The following is a 19,086-nucleotide window of genomic DNA, read 5'->3' as shown; positions in this document are numbered from 1 at the left end:
CTGGTAGGTAGGTTGACATAGAATACCCACCTTAGTCCTGATGTTTCTTATTTTCCATCTACCAACCCCCAACTATTTCTTAGCTATAAACTCTTATATGCCCATGCTGTATTCAAAAGTGACTCTTGTTCTATAACAAGGTTTCTTTTCTCCTACTGCAACAGTCCTGAATAAAATCTGTTTTACTGCTTTTTCACTATTTTCTAGCTCTGGTTTTATCTGACATTCATTACTTAAAAATTGACAGCTATGGGGCCTCCCTGGTGGTGCAAGGGGTTAAGTCTCAGCACTATGAAGCCATCTGCAGCCACTGCAGCACAGCACAAGTTTGATCCCTGGCCTGCCAGGGGAGTAACCCACATGGTGATGCAGTGGTCTCCTGTCTCACCCACCGCTCCCCTCAGCAGTATATTTCAGTCAGTCTGCCTGTTCTGTTCCCCACTTTGTCTCTGGTGAATCTTCTCATCCCCCGCATCTCTGGCCTGTACCCCAGTTCTTGTATGCATAAATAAATAAATCTTTAAAAAAAACTGATCGCTAATATAGCTGCACATTTTTTGAGTGTCAATGACAAATCATAAAAAAACGCAAAAAATTACAAAGTTCTTGCTTTTTGATAAAAAAAATCTAGGCCTGTTAATATGGAAGAATGCTAGAAGAGACTTTCTAACCGTCAAACATAAGAAAGCTTTATAAGAGGTCAATGTTTACCTTTCTTTAATCTTCATGGAGAAAAAACAGAATTCATTATAGGACGTTTGAATTAAACATAAGTCACTAGTAAGCTGTATAGATATTATTATGAAGGACTACCAAGGGCAAAAAACAAAGATTTGTTAGATATAGAATAAAAAATTAATATATAGTAATGCTTTAAAATCTATTTGGCTAGTAGTAAGCAAAGTTCTTCAGTTTCATGATTCATTGCCTCAAATTCCACAAACTAAAAAAAGGAATGTAAGACTTGTTTTTACACATGAGTTATAAACAGTATTTCTGATTCTTGTTATAATCCTAAAACCAATCTTTTAAAAGGCTGTCTAAGATACGTAAGAATAATTGTTAAAAAATCTTATTTCTGTAATATGCAAAAATTATTTAAAGATTATTAAATAATGCATAACAAACTGGGTAGAACTAATTGTTTACAATTTTGAGCTAAACATAGGAGGGAAATCTAACAAATTTTCTTTAACAGTGTATTATTTACAAATACCCTTTTATGAAAGTTTGTTTTCTACAAAAACATTTTACCTGCCTACAATGATGGCAAGTAATTTCTGCACTGGTTTTAGAATTATCAACAGGAGAGGGACCGGAGCAGCTTGAAACCGTGGAGAAGTGTGGAAACTCCTGATGTCTCTCACGGGAAAAAAGTTTAAAGGATGCAATACTGAAACAGTAGGAACTCCTACAACTTCTTTTATCGGGAGTTGTCTTGAAAGAGTGTCATTCCATGCAGTACATTTTCTGGTTGTCGTCAAAATTTCCTTGCTTTTGGTACTCAAGAGGCATCCTGTTCCTTTGTTACTGAAAGTCCTATAGCAATGAAAGTTCCCATGAAAAGTCAACCTATCACACTGATTTACCCCCAGATCCTGATTCTTTAGTATATAGTTAATTTGCACTTGATGACAGTCCCTTGAAGAGACAGCTAGGCTGTTACATTTTTTCCACTTGGTCAGTGTATTAAATCTGAAAACACGATTTCTAGTAGCCGACTGTAATCCATATATGTAGTTCATCTTTGTTTTGCTGTGTACCTGGAATACAAAAAATAAACTATAAGATCTCTGAAAATACCTATTCACTAAGCTGGGAATGTAACATTTATGAAAAAGGCATGCCAGCTGACCTTCCTTTAAGACATCTCAGCTAAAGTACCTTGGATTTACACTCACATGTCTACTCCAATGCCTTTCTACAATACAAACCACAGAGATTTTACTAAGTTTTTTTACTCTACAACATGTACTTTGGAAACTTGATCCTTTTTTTCAACTTTTTAATTTTGAGGGGAGTTTATTTTTACTTTAATTTTGAGGGGAGTTTATTTTTACTTTAACAGCTAAATTATTTGAGAAGTGGATTACATAAAAATAGCCATAAAATTTTATCAATAGAGAGTAACTGAGGGAAAGAAACATGTAACAATATAAAGTAAAATCTAACTTATAAAATGTATTTTTTTAAATACAAATTTGCTCTTTTCAGTTATAACCCGGGCACTTCTGACTGGGCTCAAGGTGGTTAAGAGAAGCTAGACATAACCTCCTACCTAAAAAAGACAGACGTGAAACAATGGTTTCAACAGACTGGACATTAAACAATGAAGAATGATGACCCTTGAGAGATGGGAAACAAATAAGGCAAGCCCCAAAACTGTCCCAGCTTATGGCCAGGGTGCTAGACTGAGAGAAGAAACCTAAATCTAGAACAATACCCCCCTAAATTGAAAAGATGAAACTGGGGTTCAAGTAGGGTACAGCAGCTGGAGCTCACAAAGCAGAGTACCAGATGAACAAAACAGCTACGGAAGCAAAGAGCTCCAGAGATCTGCAGAGATCTCAGCTAAACCCTGATCAGCACATACAATCTGAAAACACTCCCTGAGGCTAGGAAAGAATCACCTGAATTAGAGGAACAAAATGTAGGTTTCACACAGGACAGTGTATAATGCCTGTTCACACCTTTCAAAGTGGAAAACCTTATTAACACATGGAGCACTGGGTAATCAGAAAGGTTCTGCCAAAATGTTAGGGAAAAATTTGCATTAAACTAAAAGCTACTCTGGAACTACCTAGCAAAGATGAAAGGCAATATCCCCAAAGATCCAACTGTTTCTTGTAGTTTAACCACATTCTTAAAAAAAAAGTTTCCAGACTATAAAAACTAAAAATTAAAAACTAGAGGCCTCCCTCATGGCACAAGGGATTAAGATGCAGCACTATGAAGCTATCTATCGCCAGCCACTGTAGCACAAGTTCAATCCCCCAACAGGGAGCTACCCACATGGCACAGCAGACCTCTCCTGCCCCGCCCACTGCTCCCCTCAGCAGTGTATTTCAGTCAATCTGCCTGTTGTGCTCCCACTCTGCTCTGGTGAATCCTCTCACCCTTCACACCTCTAGCCTATATCCCAGTTCTTATATGCATAAATAAAATAAATCTTTTTTAAAAATTACCAGGCATGTAAGAAGCAGGATATGTGATCCATAGAATATCAATCAATTGAAACTACTAAATAATAGAAATGAAAGCATTGACAAGGACTAAGTAAAACTATATTGCATTTGTGTGAGAAGTTAAGGGAAAAGTTAGGTATATTTTATAAGAGATTTTCTTTAAAGACCTACAGTGAACTTCTAGACCAGAAAACTATGATGCTATACTCTCATCTTGTTTATTTTTTATCTAGTATCAGATTAGACATTGCAGAAATAAAGACTCGTGAATTTGACATCCATTAGAAATGCAGAGAGAAAATAGACTGGGGGAAAAAAACACAAAGGATCACTAAGGTGTGAGATAACTTCAAATGTCCTAATAGAAGTGTGACTGCAGTCCCCCCAAAAAATCGGGATATTGGACAGAAAAAAACTACTTGAAAAAATAATGACCAACATTTTCCAAAATTTGATGATAATTGTAAACCCACAAACCCAAAAAGTTAAAGAAAAATCCCATACACAGGAAATACAAGGTATGTCATCATCAAATTTCTTGAGACTAGTAAAAGAAAACCTTAAATTTGACACCTTAAATGAAATGGACAAATTCCCTGAAAAATACACCAAAACTTGTTCAAGAAGAAACAACATGAAGTCCTCTTTTTTTTTTTTGAACTTGTAGTTAAAAACCTTACCACAAAGGAAGTTCTAGTCCCAAATATCTTCACTGAAGAATTCTACCAAACATTTAAATTAATAATTAATAAGAATTAATAATTCCATACAAGCTCTTCCAGGGATTTAAAAAGAAATCATTTATAACTCACTTTATAAACCAGCATTACCCTGATACAAAAGCAATAAAAAAATTGTAAGATTATAGTACTACCTACAAAACTACATGAAAATTTCTCAATTTTCTTATATACTTTATACATCCAGCCCTTGAATTAACAAATAATGTGAATAAAAGCAAACATGAACTACACGTTAACCCTTTTTTAATTACTACCTATTTTGAATGTCTAACAGTTTGACACTACTAACAACATTCTTTTTAGTTTTCGGTTGTTTTTTGGTGTTTTTTTTTTTGGGGAGGGGGAACACGCTGAAAATTGTAAAATAATTTAAAACTGGAAGTTATTTCAAAATTAGTATTGCATGTCTTCCTCATTAGCTAGGTGGCAAATGAGTTATAGATGCAGCACAAAATTCAGTTCACATCCACACAGAGATTATAATCTAGCTGAGGAAAAAAAAGATATACCCAAATAAGATTATTTGGGGGGAAAAAAAATACAATTCCTCATTATGTGCTATGTAGGGTTTTTTTAAAAAAGGACATACATGAGCAGCAGAATAGCTCAGGAATGCAACTATAGTTTTTTGTCACTTGGGCAAATGTAGAAAAAATAATTTAAAAGGATTGTTTCAAGTGGGAAAATATACTTCAGGCTTAAATACTGAGTCTGAGATTCTATTCTCCATACCTACGACAGGAATCTGTATGTGCACAACTAGCATAGGCTGCACATGTACATATATGACAAATGGTGTTTTCTTTAAACGCTTGTTTTAAACTGAGATTCCTGCCCTGATGATGCCCAAAAGAGAGCCAGACACTGACGCCATCTGATGTACCAGGGTCAAGATAACTGGGAGCCTGATAACAAACTGGGGGCTGAACTTGAGAAATACCAAGAATATCAATTATGATGAGCTGTTTGATAAACTGATTCAACTCTAACTTGCTGTTCTAATGGGCTGTTTGCTTATGATTGTTTTGATTAACTCATTATAAAAAGGTCAGCTATAGATGAGATGGCAGAACTGTCCCTCGTTCTCTTCGATCAATGGCCGTAGAACGTTCTCTTCAGTACTCTGCCCTCCGTTGTCTCAGATCAATAGCCAACTATCTGAAAAATGAAAGTGCTTATAGATTCAATCTAAGGAAAGGACAACGGAATTGACTTATGGAAAGAAAATAAGAGACCATGAAACTTGGGGTTGTTGGGCAGATTCACACACCTTCCTAGTTTGCAAAAGACCACTGCGCTGTTGTACTTCCTATATTTGAGCTTCTAAGTTCTTACTGTAACTCTAAAATAATTCTTCCTCTTCACTGAGTTTCTATATCTTGCAAATAAATACCTGATTAGAGAGGTTACATACTTGATACAAAACAGGTATGCATTTGTTTCACATACAAGCTGATAATATCTTAATATATAGGTTGTTTATTGGAACTACCTGAGGGTTCCCGCTATACTTTGCAAAACAAAACCAATTTCCCAATTTTCAAACTAGAGTTAAAGCAGTGCCAGTCAGATCATGAAACCCTATCCCCTACAACAAAATCCTATTCCTGTAACTCAGTCTTACATAAATACTATGCAGCCATTTAAAAATATGAAGGTTTGTATAACTACAATAATAAATGCTACTTGCAAAAATTCTGTAGATCAAGGATAGCAACTCCAATGTGTAAAGCAGTGCTGTACAAAATAACTTTCTGCACAGATGGCAACGTTCTGTTATCTATGCCCCCCAATTCAGTAATGCTTACATGGGTTACTAAGCACTTGAAATATGACTGGAGAGCAATAAAGTTTTTAATTAATCTAATTTTAATGAACTTAAAACCACATGGCCATATGTAATGGTGGCTAGTGTATTGGACAGTGCAAGCATGAGGGTCTAGATAGGGAAACATCAGCAAAGTCAAACTGATGTAAATGCAGATCCATGTCCATCTAAGGGAGGCACAAGAATAATGGAATTTGAGTTTGGTGTTGCCAAATATTTCAATATTCTGAAGGAAAGTCAGAAAATCAGAACTTATGTGAAAGTTACCAATTTAAAAATGTTACCAACCAGCTTAAAAAAAATTTAACCACCCTGACCAACACATAGATCCCATTCAGTTTTGTTTTTTTTTTTAAAGACCTTTCCATTCATGCGTAAAAAAGCTGGGGCACAAGCCAGAGATGCGGGAGTTGAGAGGATTCACCAGAGACAGAGTGGGCAACAAAACAGGCAGACTGACTGAAATACACTGCTGAGGGGAGCAGTGGGAGAGAGAGGAGAGGTCTGCCGCGCCAGGTGTGTCACCTCCCTGGCTGGCCTGGATGGAACTTGTGCTGCAGAGGCTGTGGATTGCTTCATAGTGCAGTGCTTCACCCCTTGCGCCACCATGGAGGCCCCCATTCAGTTTTTGATCTCTAAGTTGTTTTCACTCATCCATTAAATGAGTGCCACCTATTACATGGCTAACACTATTCCAGATGAGACAGAAAACAGACAAAAATCTCTAACAATTAACTAAAATAATAGTGATAAAAATTGCTAGCATACACAAATTTAAATAAATCTAAAGGAAGATACACCAAAGTATTGAGAGTGGTTATTTTGGTTGGCAGGATGGGGGTTATAAAGGATTTAGTATTTCCATTTTATTTATTCCTGTGCTGCTTAAAGTTTAATGGATGTTTTATTTTTGAAAGTCCCTAAACCAACAAAGGCAACTATTTTTATAATTTCCTTTGGTTTCCATGGGCTTCATTAACCTTTATATGGCAGACATGGCTCCCATAATGCTGCCTCCCACTGCTTCCCCAGGCACTTTCCCCAACCCTTCTTCATCCCATTCCTCAGCTCCAGACCCACTGATTTGCTCACACCCCTCAAAAAAGAAAAACTCTCACCTCTGTGTCTATACACATCTGTTTACCACGCCTAGCTCTGCTCACAAGCTAAGCAAAATCCTGCTCTTCTCTCATAACTATGTGAAGAATTTTTACAGCATTCTACCGACACAAAAGGTATAAGCAAAAGCACCAAGTACTATGATGTATCTAGGTAAAAACATTATCATTTATATCACTGACAATCAAGTGTCATTTAGAACAGAAATAGAACCTGGTATTTTGTAATCCCTGGTTTATCCTTAAGAAAAGGTTAAGAATGGGAGAAGAAATCTATTTATACATTTTCAAAGAGTAAATCAGTTAGGCTACACAGAGGGAAAGAATCAGGGCAGACAGATCCTCTTCAAAGAACTATAGCAGGTCAACAAACATTGCTGGCAGACTTCTAGGATTACTAAATTAATGATGTGAGAAAATTAAACAATTTGGATTGTTAGCCTCTAAGAACATTTCAGGTCCTTAATTCTTTAAGCACCATCTCAGAATGAGCAAGTAGAGCGCTCACTGGCACTCACAGCTGAAGCCTAGAAGACAGTTTTAACAACCCTGCTGAAAATGACTATTTCTTCCCTAGTTTCTATGGAAACAGCTGTCAGATTGGCAAAAAATAGGACATGTACTTTAAAATAATCATTCAAGCAAAGTACACACATGATGGAAGGTTTAAAAAAAATAAATTGGAAGGCAACAGACTTGGTTCTTTAAGCTTCCAAATGTCAGATCGCACCCCTTCACCAGGGCTGAGACTGAAGGAAGGGTATGAACCTTAAATATCCTTTTAGTGCGGGTTACAAGGCATTGATCAGTCACTATAGTTGATCAATCCCTGAATTCGAAATAAGTTATTTTCATCTCCCTGGACTAAAATTTCTCATTTGAGGACTGAGTGGCACTAAAACCGCTGCTCCATTTTACACAGGCCCAAATACCCAAAAATAGATGAGCAGATCAAGAAGATGTGGTACATGTACACGATGGAATATTACTCAGCAATCAAAAAAGATAAACGCATGCAATTTGCAGCAACATGGATGGAGCTGGAAGGGATCATGCTCAGCGAAATAAGCCAGAAAGAAAAAGAAAAATACCGGATGGTCTCACTCATAGCAGGAATTTAGGAAACCGAAATAAGGGACCAGGAAAAGCCTAATTATAATAAAGTAAAAATCAAATTCAACAAGCAACTATAAACCAGAGACACACTGGGGGGGGGGCGCAAGGGGAGGAAGGATGAGGGTCAAAATAAGAGGGGTGGGAATTGTAGGGGGACCATGACCAAGACGAAAATGCATACATTGTGCAAAAACGAAAAATGTAAAAAATACATAAAATAAAATTTAAAAAAATAGAGAATATGGCAAAAAATATATATATATAAAAGGTGACTTTTGTAGACAAGTGTATAAAGAAATAGCACTCCCCTGCACAGCTGACTGTTCTTCATCGCTGGGTGCAAGCAAGAGCCCTTAACAGTGGGCGGGTAAGAGCGAGCGAGCGACCCTCAGCGCCTCAGCCCCAGCGACTTCCCACAGGGGCAGCCTCAGGGTGGGGCGCACCTCCCCGCGCCGACGGGAAACGCGACTTCGAAAAGGGGGGCCGCTAATGAGAAGGTACAGGGGACCCAGAAAACACAGCCCTCAGCCACCTTGTCCGCCTGCCACCCCCAGGCAGCTGGGGCAGCACCCTGGATCCCAGGGAAGGCGGGGAGAGCGGGGAGATGGCGGCTCGACTCTCGCGGAGCCCCGTCTCCCGCACTCCCGCCCCACAGCACCCCACTCCCCCCGCCCCGCGCGCCCCAGTCGCTCCTCCCCACAGGCCTCCCCGCCCCCACCCCGCCCCGCCCCGTCCCCGTGAGCCCTAGCTCCACACCCGCCGCCCCTCGAAGCTCCCCGCTGCCCGACTCCCGCTCACAGCGCCCCCCCAGGCCCCGCCAACTTGGAAAAGGGGGTAAAGGCGTCCCCAAGAGGACAGACCCTAGTTGTGGCGAACGAAGACGTCTCCTCCGACCCGACCTACGCGCAAGCGCACAGCCTAGCCCAGAAGCCCCGCCCCCCCACTTCCTGCCCTCCTCTCGCCGGGGCCGCCTTTTGCTCCGCCCACACCGGGCCGTCAACACACCCGTCCCGAGTCGTCCTTCCACCCGGCCCGGGACCCTGCACGGACTGTGGCGCTCTGCCGCCCCCTCGTGGCCGCAGGAAGGACGTGACACCGGGCAGGGCTGCTTGTCCGGGAACGTCTTCGCTTAAAATGTTTTCTTCTTAGAACCTCACGGGACTGAGCAAGGCCGTCTAAGTCATGCTCTAGACAAGGCAGTGCCGGTTGTAGATTCTAAGGCAGATCAAGGAGCCGGACTTTTTAATTGCGACAGTGTCTTACAGACTCTTGTTCAGCCATCCTTGTCTGTTTCTGGTTTATAGATGTTGAGCAACTCCCTTTCGGCTTCCCATCCATTTCCCCCCCTGGGGACACCTGTGCTGTTTTGTACTTTCACATCCATCTAGAGATCGAGCCCTCGAGGACTGACTACGTCAAGTGTTGGAGTAATTGCAGCCTCCAGACGCCGGGTGGTGAAAGCCTTTTCCTTCCAGATGCTACCATCCTTGGACATTATCAAGCCAGTGCTGTGGTTTCCTCTCAGCATCATCTGTGGTCTGCAGAAGAGAGGCCCTCTGAACTCCTTAGTGATGCTCGCGCCCCTGTCACCGGTGCTTTCCAATTTATCTTTGTGTATGGTCTGTCCTCTGTGCCTCCTGAGGAACATAGCCCTCTGAGAACATAGCCCTCTGACTGGTCTTCAGGCTCCACAGAACAAATTCATTCCCACAAGTCCACTTCTCTCAGCTCCTTCTCTCTGCCCTCTACAGGGCAATCCAGCTGCCTTCCTCCCTGGAGATTTCCTGTGGCCAAAGATTCATGCTTTATCCAAGGATATGTCTTCTCTCCCAGGGCTGCATACATCCAAAGGCTGGTTAACCTAGACCAAACGTGTTTGTAACTGTCCCAAACATCAGACAGCCCTTGTCTTTGGTGTTTGCCAATGGAAATGCAAAGACGTAGGTCTAAGTTGTAGGCAGAAAGGAGCTTATTGGATTGCAATAGGCAGGAGCAAGGGGTCTTCAGGACTAAAACCGGGCTCCCCAACTAGTACTCAGGTCTTTATTTTATAGGTTATACATATTCATAATGATAGTCATAGGGAGTTTATATATGTGCATTGAGTTTCAGGGAAAGTGGATATTTCTAAGAAATGGTAAGTGTGCATGCTCAGGCATTCATCATACCTGTTACATGTGTTCCATTGGCATGGAGGGTGGGGTTAAGCATTATAATTAAAGTGGGTTAGATTTTCTGTGTCTAACGAAATGGTTCTTCAGCCTGTGCACAAAATTGGACAGCTGCCTGGGCCTGGATTGGGGCTGTGATGGCTGGTCAGGAAATGGTACCCACAGGGGCAGAAAAATTGACCTTGCAGGATGCTGCTCGTGCTGCTGCTCTTGCAGGAACACCTGACAACTTAGACCACAAAGAGTGAAGACAGTAAGTTGGTGAAAGTCCTTTATTCATTAAGTGAGTGGTGTGTCAGTACAAAGGCCGGGACCTATCCTTCAGCCGAGGACAACCTTACAGGGCTATCACAGTTCTAGTGTTCTCTGTGGGATTGGTTCAGAAGTCCCAATTCTCCCTCTGCCCTGTCCTTTTCCCCTTGTTCCCTTCTAGCTCTAGTCCTGATGACCCCCCTCCTGCACCTCTACCCTGCGCAGAGACCTGTCTCAGTCTGTTTCCAGGACACCCAACCAAAGGCTACTCACTTTCCTTAGGAAATGGAAGCCGCTTTGATACAGAACGTCTTTCATTCACACCTCCTAAAGGGAGCTAATACTGAGTTAAAAGAGAGTAACTGAAGAATTATGAAGCATGACTTGTTTTACAGCCCCTCCTTGCAACACACCTGCACTCCCAGGTTTTTATTACATTGCTTGGAAATTGTTCCTTTGTTACTTTTCTACCACTGACCTGTGGGTTTGGGCAGAAAACTTTCCTTTGTAATTAATTAAATAGGGAAAAAATGTTTAGACTGTGCCTGTTTATGCTGTAGGTCACACCTATTTCTTAAATCCTGCCCAGCTCACAGGCAAGTTACCAGATTAGCAAATAGGAAAGTTGTTCTGGAAAGTAACCACTGTCAACTTAAGGCATTATCAACATTGCAGAAGGAAGCAAGGTCACTAGGGGAATTTGGAACCCCAAGACAATGATCTCTGAAAACAAGGGCCAGTCCAACTCATATGACAGGCACCTCCCTTACTCTGGACACTTTAAAGAAAATAATTTGACCCATGACTTTTCTGGATTCAGGTTGAAAGCCAAGTGAGATGACAACCAGCTTTGAAGAGGGTCACATATTTGGTTGGCAGAAAGGGCAGGTGGTACCCCAGCTGAAATGGCCTTTCATTTTTCTTGATAATATGCCAAACATGACTGTTTCAAGTGCTGGAAATGACTGGTCCTGCATTTGCAATGTACCTAACATAAGAGAATTTCAGCATCTTCATTTGCCTGTTCTACTCCAATAAAGATTAACTGGTATTCATTCACATGTTTGACTTCTTTACTTTTTTTAAAGATTTATTTATTTATGCATATAAGAACTGGGGTACAAGCCAGAAGTGCCAGGTGGGGGAGGGTGAGAGGATTCACCAGAGACAGAGTGGGGAGCAGAACAGGCAGATCTACTGAAATACACTACGGAGGGTAGCAGTAGGCAATACAGGAGAGGTCTGCTGCACCATGTGAGTTAGCTCCCTGGCTAGGATAGAACACAGTGCTGAGACTTAACCCCTTGCACCACCAGGGAGGCCCTCAGAAACACATATTTTCTATTTTTAAATTTCATATTTTTATATGTTAATATATACAAATCTATCCATCTCTTCTTCATGGTTTCTGCTTTCGGGGTCATACTGACAATCTGTCTCAATCCTAAGATCATATATTTACCAGTATTTTCTTCAAGTGTTTAATGACTTAGTTCTTTCTTTTTTTTCTGTAATTAACACTTTTTTATTTTAAATTTATTAATTTTATATATTTTACATCATTTTTCATTTTTGCACAATGTATGCATTTTCATCTTGGTTATAGTCCCCGTACAATTCCTACCACCCTTGTTTTGATCCTATTGCCTTCTCCCCGACTTTGTGCTTTCTTAAGCCTTTATTGTCCCAGACATTTATTTTAGTGTAAGATCACATAGAAAAATATAACTTAAAATATCTTCTGCAGGATTAGCTCAGTGGAACTTTTTACAAAAGACACAAGCACAAAATGCATTAGGATTTTTATTTTGCTATTGCTGTTCTTTTTAAACTTAAATGGGGGAAATTTATGACTTTGTATGGTTCATTCTATCAATCCAGGAACCTGGTACCTGTCTCCACTTACCCATGGTGGTCCCAAGGTGAGGACCACCCAAATAACTGCTGTGCCAACTATTGACTAATCCATCCATTCCCAATTGACTGGAAGCTCAAGCACATGCTAAATTCTCAAAAACCTACATCTGTTCTGGAGTTTGCTTTATATCCCGTGGTCTTGTACTAATACCTGACTCTATTATAACTTTACCATATAGATTATAACTTTACCATATAGATTTTATTTTCAAAGATTCTCTGGCTCTTCTAACACATTAGGCCTTCCAGATGAACTGTTACATATGTGTGTGTATATATAACTTATTTATTTATATATTTTACATAATTGTTCATTTTTATACAATGTTTGCTTTCTCCTCTCAAGTGTAGTCCCCATAGAATTCCCACCACCAGGAACCTGGTACCTGTCTCCACTTACCCAGCTCTTCTTTTATGTCTCTCATAATATTTTACAGTTTTCTCAGATGGGTTAAAGTGGTGTAATTTTAAAGGAACTATAACTTTGACTTTTTAGAATGACAGAATTTCAGAGCTAGAAGGGACTTAAAAATCACCAGTTACTCCACCCAATCCATTGTTGAGTCCCCTTCTAAGACAACAGAAGATATGGATTATACTTTTTACATAATTACACCACACTACATGTATTTTCTGTGACTTCCAGTTTATCACTTAAACAACATGCTCTGAAGAAATTTTTATATCAATGTGTGTAATTCATTTTGATCACTGCATGATTTTCTATAGAAATTATAATGCACTATTTAATTTATTATTCCTCTGTTCATAGGCATTTAAGTTTCTCCTATTATTTTGCTGTTTGAGATAATCAGCTTACGTTACACCCTAGCTAAATTCAAGGTGCCAAATTCAGAGCCCACAATCACTACCGGTAAATGTCCCCTCCCCAAAATTACCACCAGGTGGCACTGTTCAAAGAACAGTGTTCAAAGAAAGGCTTTGCCTTTGCAGAGTCCTTGGGTTTTCACGGTTTACTGACCCTGAGCTATATAGTAAGCATTGGACATTTTTAATATACTCACTTCGATACAATAAATAATTCCATTAATCGGAAAATACTTAGGAAATGCACACTACATGCCAATCACAATGTGGGTCTGAAAGCTCCAGGGAAAATTAGCAATCCCTTCTACTCTTCTGAACTCCCAACAATGACCAAGACAAGACATGAATTGCATCATGACACCCATTTACTTCTACGCCCAAATAATTCTTCACCCATTAGACCAACAGACCGGACACCAGATTGTCAAATGATGCAGACAATCCCTTAAATTTGTTGTGAAATTTCCATGCTTACCTTCACATGCTCTTGGACCTGCTGTTTTCCTGTGTGGAATGCTGTCTAGCTTAGGATTCCCTCAGAAGCAGACCCTGACACAAATATCCAAAGGCAAATAATTTATCCTGGGGGTGATCTCAGGAAGAACTGCTTGGGGAGCAGAAAGTTGACGCAGAGAAGGGTAGGAAGCCAATAAATGAGGTATTAACAAACCAGTTACAAATGAAGACAAGTGGCATGGAAGCCCTCTGACGAGTGCTGGGAGACTAACACACACCTCTGAGCTTTCCCAACTGAGGGATGAGAAAGAAGGCTGGGCTATTCATCCACCAACTCCAGTCAGTCCATGAATAAAGGTACCCTGGGGTGATTAACTTTCTCACACTTTGTCCTTCTACATATGCACGGTTGGGGCCATGAAATGCCTCGAATAAAGGACTTCAGGTGCTGGCAGCTGCATGTTGGACGAGCATGTGCAAAAATATGGACCAGGCACTAGCATGCTGGGAGATTACAGTGGACACCAGTGGCCTCTCCACAAAAATCTTTTCTATTGTCACCTGGATAATGCTTTCTTCAAAGCACAAGGCAGACATCACCCACTCTGGCAAGTCTTGCATACTGTATGCTGGGGCCTAGAGAGATGCCCCATTTCTGTGCACCTTGGGGTACTTTGCTTTCAAGTTATTCCTGATAGAAGATTATAGGTGGTGGCTCAGAGACCCAGGTTGACCTTACTCCAAACCTCAGGAAGTACTCAAGTGCTTCCATGCAAGTGAGCCCCTGGGCTTACAGATGCATTGTAAGATATGCACAATCTTCATATCACCCTCTTCTCTGGGTTTCTCTGTGTTGTCTCTTCTTATAAGGACATTCGTTAATGGATTTAGGACCTTCTAAAACAAGGATGATCTCTCTAGATTTTCATCTTAATTAATATCTACAATAAATCTGTTTCTAAATAAAGTCACTTTCTGAGGTTCTAGATGGATATACATTGGGGAGAGATGGGGACACAAATCGACCATGGGCCCAACATATCAATCAGACTCAAGTCATCTTTGGAAATTTGAAGGAGATAAAATCCTTCTGTTCTGTTCTTAAAGTAAGAGATAATGAGTTGGGAGCTGCTCACCTTACCCATGATGAGGAAAAAGTTGTTCTAGAAAATGATGCTAAGCCAAAACAAAAGAAAGATATGAAAAAAGAAACAAAAAACTGACCTCATTTGAGCCCCTGAACTGACTCCCCGTCTATTTCCTGTTACATGAGCCAACAAATTTCTTCAGCTTCAATTAGTTTAAGTTGAGTTGTTAACTTGCAACTGAAATAACCTTATTAATACACTGAAGAAGCAGGAAGGAAATTTCCCCCATTCCCTCTGGGTTCTTCTTGGACTGATAGAGCAATTAAATTAACAACAGCTTGGCAGGAGAAAAGAACAAATTTAATTTCATATGTGTGGAGAATCCATACCTATGCATGGAGAAACAGAGATGTGGCTTCTAAAGCAAATGGGATAAAATAAAGGTATTTCTATCCTGAGCCAAGTGTCGGAACAAACCAGCACCCCCAGACTCCAGGTTGGCCTCCCAAACTGGGTGAAACCATGTTTCCTCCTCCCCTTTCCAGACCTTTGGGAACTAACAGCACAGAGACTGAGGTCACTCCATTCCCAGACATCCTAAGCAAAGGGCTTCTGGGAAAAGGGCGGAGTTGAGCTGTCATTTGGGGGTAACTCCCAAAAGGAAGTGAGGCACCTGGGCTCACCCTTTTTCATCGCAGCAGGTAGACCGCACAGCAGGCCTTCACATACCCCCTCCAGGGTGAGTACTCAGCCCCCCCCCCGCCCAGGCCCCACTCAGCAACAGCAGACCTCTGCCACCCCCTGCTCCCCAGTGGTGCAGGATTGCCCCTGGAGTGGATCCATACCCTGCCACTTCACAATAACTGGAACTCCCCCCTCTTCCTCTCTCCTGGTGGTTAGAATAAGTTGGGTTTTATTTTTACTTTTTTCCTGCACTGAAGGCCTTTTTGTTTGCATTTGTAGAGGTGGATGAGTGAACCCAGAACCTATGAGAGAGATTCTGATCCTTTTCCCAGTAACCGAAGGAATGGGATGGGGCCTGGGGCGTCCAGGAAAGAGAAGGGGTATACACACGACTAGGAGAGTGTGACTCACATGATAGACTGGATACACTCTAATTAGATGTTTCCCCTGCCATGCAAGTACGTTTTTCCAATATAAAGTTTATTTCTGATAGGAATCCTGGTTAATTCTCTGACTTCATTCTTCTAGGTAGTGAATGGAGTGGTAAACTTTTCTGATGAACCTGCAAGACCTCAATTGAACTCAACATTCAGTAATCCATTTGCTGAAGTAGCATGTCTTAGGAAGCCTATGCTGAACCTCCTTAATTCTGCTTCCCTCCTCAATCCCTGCTTTCCTCTGATAGCTGACAAATTCCTATTCATCCTCAGCTCTCAGTTCAAGCAGAACTTTCTCAACATATCTTCCCTGCTCTTCACCTGGGGGATATTCTCATGGCTCTGTACTACCTTATCATGTCATGACCCACTTTATTATAATTACCTATTTGGCTTATTCTTCTTATCCCACCACCACCGATGTGCTGAAATGTAAGATCAATGACAGCAGGAAAAAATGCTACTTATTCCTGTATTTCTGTTTTTCCAACATTGTGATGAAATATAGTAGGTGGCTAAAATCTATTCCAGTTTTGAATTTTCACTTGTTTTTTAAGAGTATAGTAAAGTAAAATGCAATCAAGGATAAGTGTTTTTGTGTAGCTACCAGACAATCATAAAATGACTTAATTCATTTTTAGTATAAAAGCTAGTAATTGCTTCTACTGAGGGATTTCTTAATGAAATTATAATAATTTTTTTAACTCCTCAGGCTGATCACAGGAAATAATTTGAAGAGGATAATTATACTCATGGAGGACAGAGATTATTGCCTTAATGGTATTTAGCAGTCTGATTAGACTAAAGAAAGAGAGAACCCAGTTTGCCAGTTCTTTAAGCATTTTCTGAAGATCTGAATTCAAGCCTAATAACACATCAACTGCCCTTACTTTAAATAACTTTTGGTTTTTTTTCCTGATTATTAAAGCAAATTATACCTGCCTAAGAGTCAGTCTCCTGAAAAGAGCCAGGTAGCCTTTTCTCATATGCCCAGAGTAGGGTTTTGCCACCTACGTATGGGAATTACAGGTCAATCAAGGCCTGGTGAGACTTTAGAGATCTATCACTTTTATTTAAAGAATGCAGATTTTTGGGGGGGCCTCCCTGGTGGTGCAAGGAGTTAAAAGCAATCTGCAGCCTCTGCAGCACGAGTTCAATCCCCGGCCCACATGGCGTAGCAGACCTCTTCTGTCTCGCCCGCTGCTCCCTTCAGCAGTGTACTTCAGTCAGTCTCCCTGTTTTGTTCCCCACTCTATCTCTGGTGAATCGTCTCACCCCCCACACCTCTGGCCTGTACCCCGGTTCTTGTATGCATAAATAAATCTTTAAAAAATAAATAAAATGAATGCAGATTTTTTGAGTTAAGGAATAGTGAAGTCCTGAAGACTAGAAGCTTCAGTACTTGCTGAGAGCTTCATCCCTCCCTAATTGAAAAAAGAGATGGCCAGAAGAATATAATTGAGAGGGTCTCAGCCAGTTGTAGGTGTATCAGTAAACACATTCTCCCTACCTAAGAATCTCATTTTAACACTTTGAATAAGATAAGGTCTTTTTTTTTTCTATCAAATGAAGTCACCTCTCTCTCCTTGATGCCCAGGCCCCAAAACACAGGATAAATATTCCTGGTCTACTCCATTATTCTTTAGCACTGCATACAAGAACTGGGGTATAGGCCAGAGTTGCAGGGGGTGAGAGGATTCACCAGAGACGGAGTGGGGAACAGAACAGGCAGGCTGACTGAAATACACTGCTGAGGGGAGCAGCAGGTGAGACAGAAGAGGTCTGCTGTGCCATGTGGGTAGCTCCCTGGCCAGCTGGGGATCAAACTGGTGCTGCAGAGGCTATGGATAGTTTCACAGTGCAGTGCTTAACCCCCTGCGCCACCAGGGAGGCCCTAAAATTCCCTTTTCTTAGTCAAGTCACGCACTAGGAATCTGAACTGGGTTGAATAGTACCACCCCTAAATTCTCACCCACCTGAAACCTGTAAATGTGACCTTATTTGGAAAGAGTGCCCTTGCAGATGTAATCAGGATGACATCATGATGGGTTAGAGTACATACTAATCCAATGTTTGTGTCCTTACAAGAAGAGAAATATGTGGACATAGACACACACAGAAGAAACACACATGAAGGGGGCAAGGAGTGGAGTTTTGCTGTCACAGTCCAGAGGACACCAAGGATTGCCTGTCACCACCAAGATCTGGAAGATGTGAAGAAGGATCATTTCCTAGAGCTACAGAAAGAACACAGCCCTGCTGACACACTGATTTGGTACTGTAATGTCTGCTATTTTCAGGCACTAAATTTGTTGTGCTTTGATCTGACAGCTCCTGGAAATTAACACAGGACCCAACACCCCTTTCTCTCTACCTTTCTCTTCTTTATTTTAAGATTTATTTATTTATGCATACAAGAACTGGGGTGTAAGCCAGATGAGCAGGGGGGTGAGAGGATTAACCAGAGTGTGGGGAGCAGAACAGGCAGATCTACTGAGACTCACTGCTGAGGGGAGCAGAGGGCGAGACAGGAGAGGTCTGCTGTGCCATGTGGGTAGCTCCTCTGGCCAGCCAGGAATCAAATGTGCTGCAGTGGCTAGAGATAGCTTGATAGCGCTGTCTTTAACCCCTGCGCCACCAGGGAGGCCCTAGCTTCCCCCTTCTTTAAGCAAAGTAATTTAGGTTTTTCAGCTCCCCCACCAAGAAAGGGCCCTCTATCCATCCCTTTACTTGTCCCAGTTCATTCTCTGCTTCACCAAACAAGAGGTGGCAGGCAGGGGTTCTCTTTCTTTGGCACTAGTGGGCTCTTCAAAGGAGACTGCAGTAATGACTGATTTTCACACTGATAAATATTCCACTTGAAGTTTAAAACAAAAAAGAGGAAAAACAAGAAAGTAAAAACAATTATGGTCTCATCCTTGGACTCAAAACAGCAAATTTTGCATTTTAAATGACAAATTGGTTCCCATTTTTGGAAATGGAGCCTGATTATGCAATTTTATTATTTCCATACCTCCATGTACCAATATTTTGTATTTTCCCATATTAAAAATTCCTCAAGGATTATACCATAATTCCTACAGTCCCACAATCCCTTATCTATAAATCCAAAATACTCTGAAGACTGAAAGTTGTTTTGGAAGTTTGGGGCCAACTCATTTGGCGGAAAACTGATTTGTAGTAGACCATGGCTATTTATGGTCCATTTATTCTAATTAGTGTGACTTTTAATAAGTTTCATGGCAGAAGTCTGAATGTGTTGA

At 41.0% G+C, this 19,086-nt stretch overlaps 1 protein-coding gene across 2 annotated transcripts in view; it reads right to left on the bottom strand.

The window, feature by feature from the left end:
* OMA1 (OMA1 zinc metallopeptidase) overlaps nucleotides 1-8,906 on the bottom strand; it is a 52,531-nt gene extending 43,625 nt beyond the window's left edge. For both annotated transcript variants that reach the window (XM_054691847.1, XM_037498596.1), the window contains exons 1-2: nucleotides 8,851-8,906; nucleotides 1,255-1,763 (exon numbers count right to left, since the gene is read on the bottom strand). In XM_054691847.1, coding sequence (XP_054547822.1) covers nucleotides 1,255-1,745 — 491 coding nt within the window. In that variant the 5' untranslated portion in view covers nucleotides 1,746-1,763; nucleotides 8,851-8,906. The remainder of the gene's footprint in view (nucleotides 1-1,254; nucleotides 1,764-8,850) is intronic.
* Nucleotides 8,907-19,086: the final 10,180 nt, after the last annotated feature.

This window comes from Talpa occidentalis, unplaced genomic scaffold (genome assembly GCF_014898055.3).
Source record: "Talpa occidentalis isolate TD23 unplaced genomic scaffold, MPIMG_talOcc4v2.1 talOcc4.9, whole genome shotgun sequence".
Classification (NCBI taxonomy): domain Eukaryota; kingdom Metazoa; phylum Chordata; class Mammalia; order Eulipotyphla; family Talpidae; genus Talpa; species Talpa occidentalis.
The sequence above is the reverse complement of the archived record's forward strand: the minus strand, read 5'-3'. Positions and strand labels throughout refer to the sequence as shown.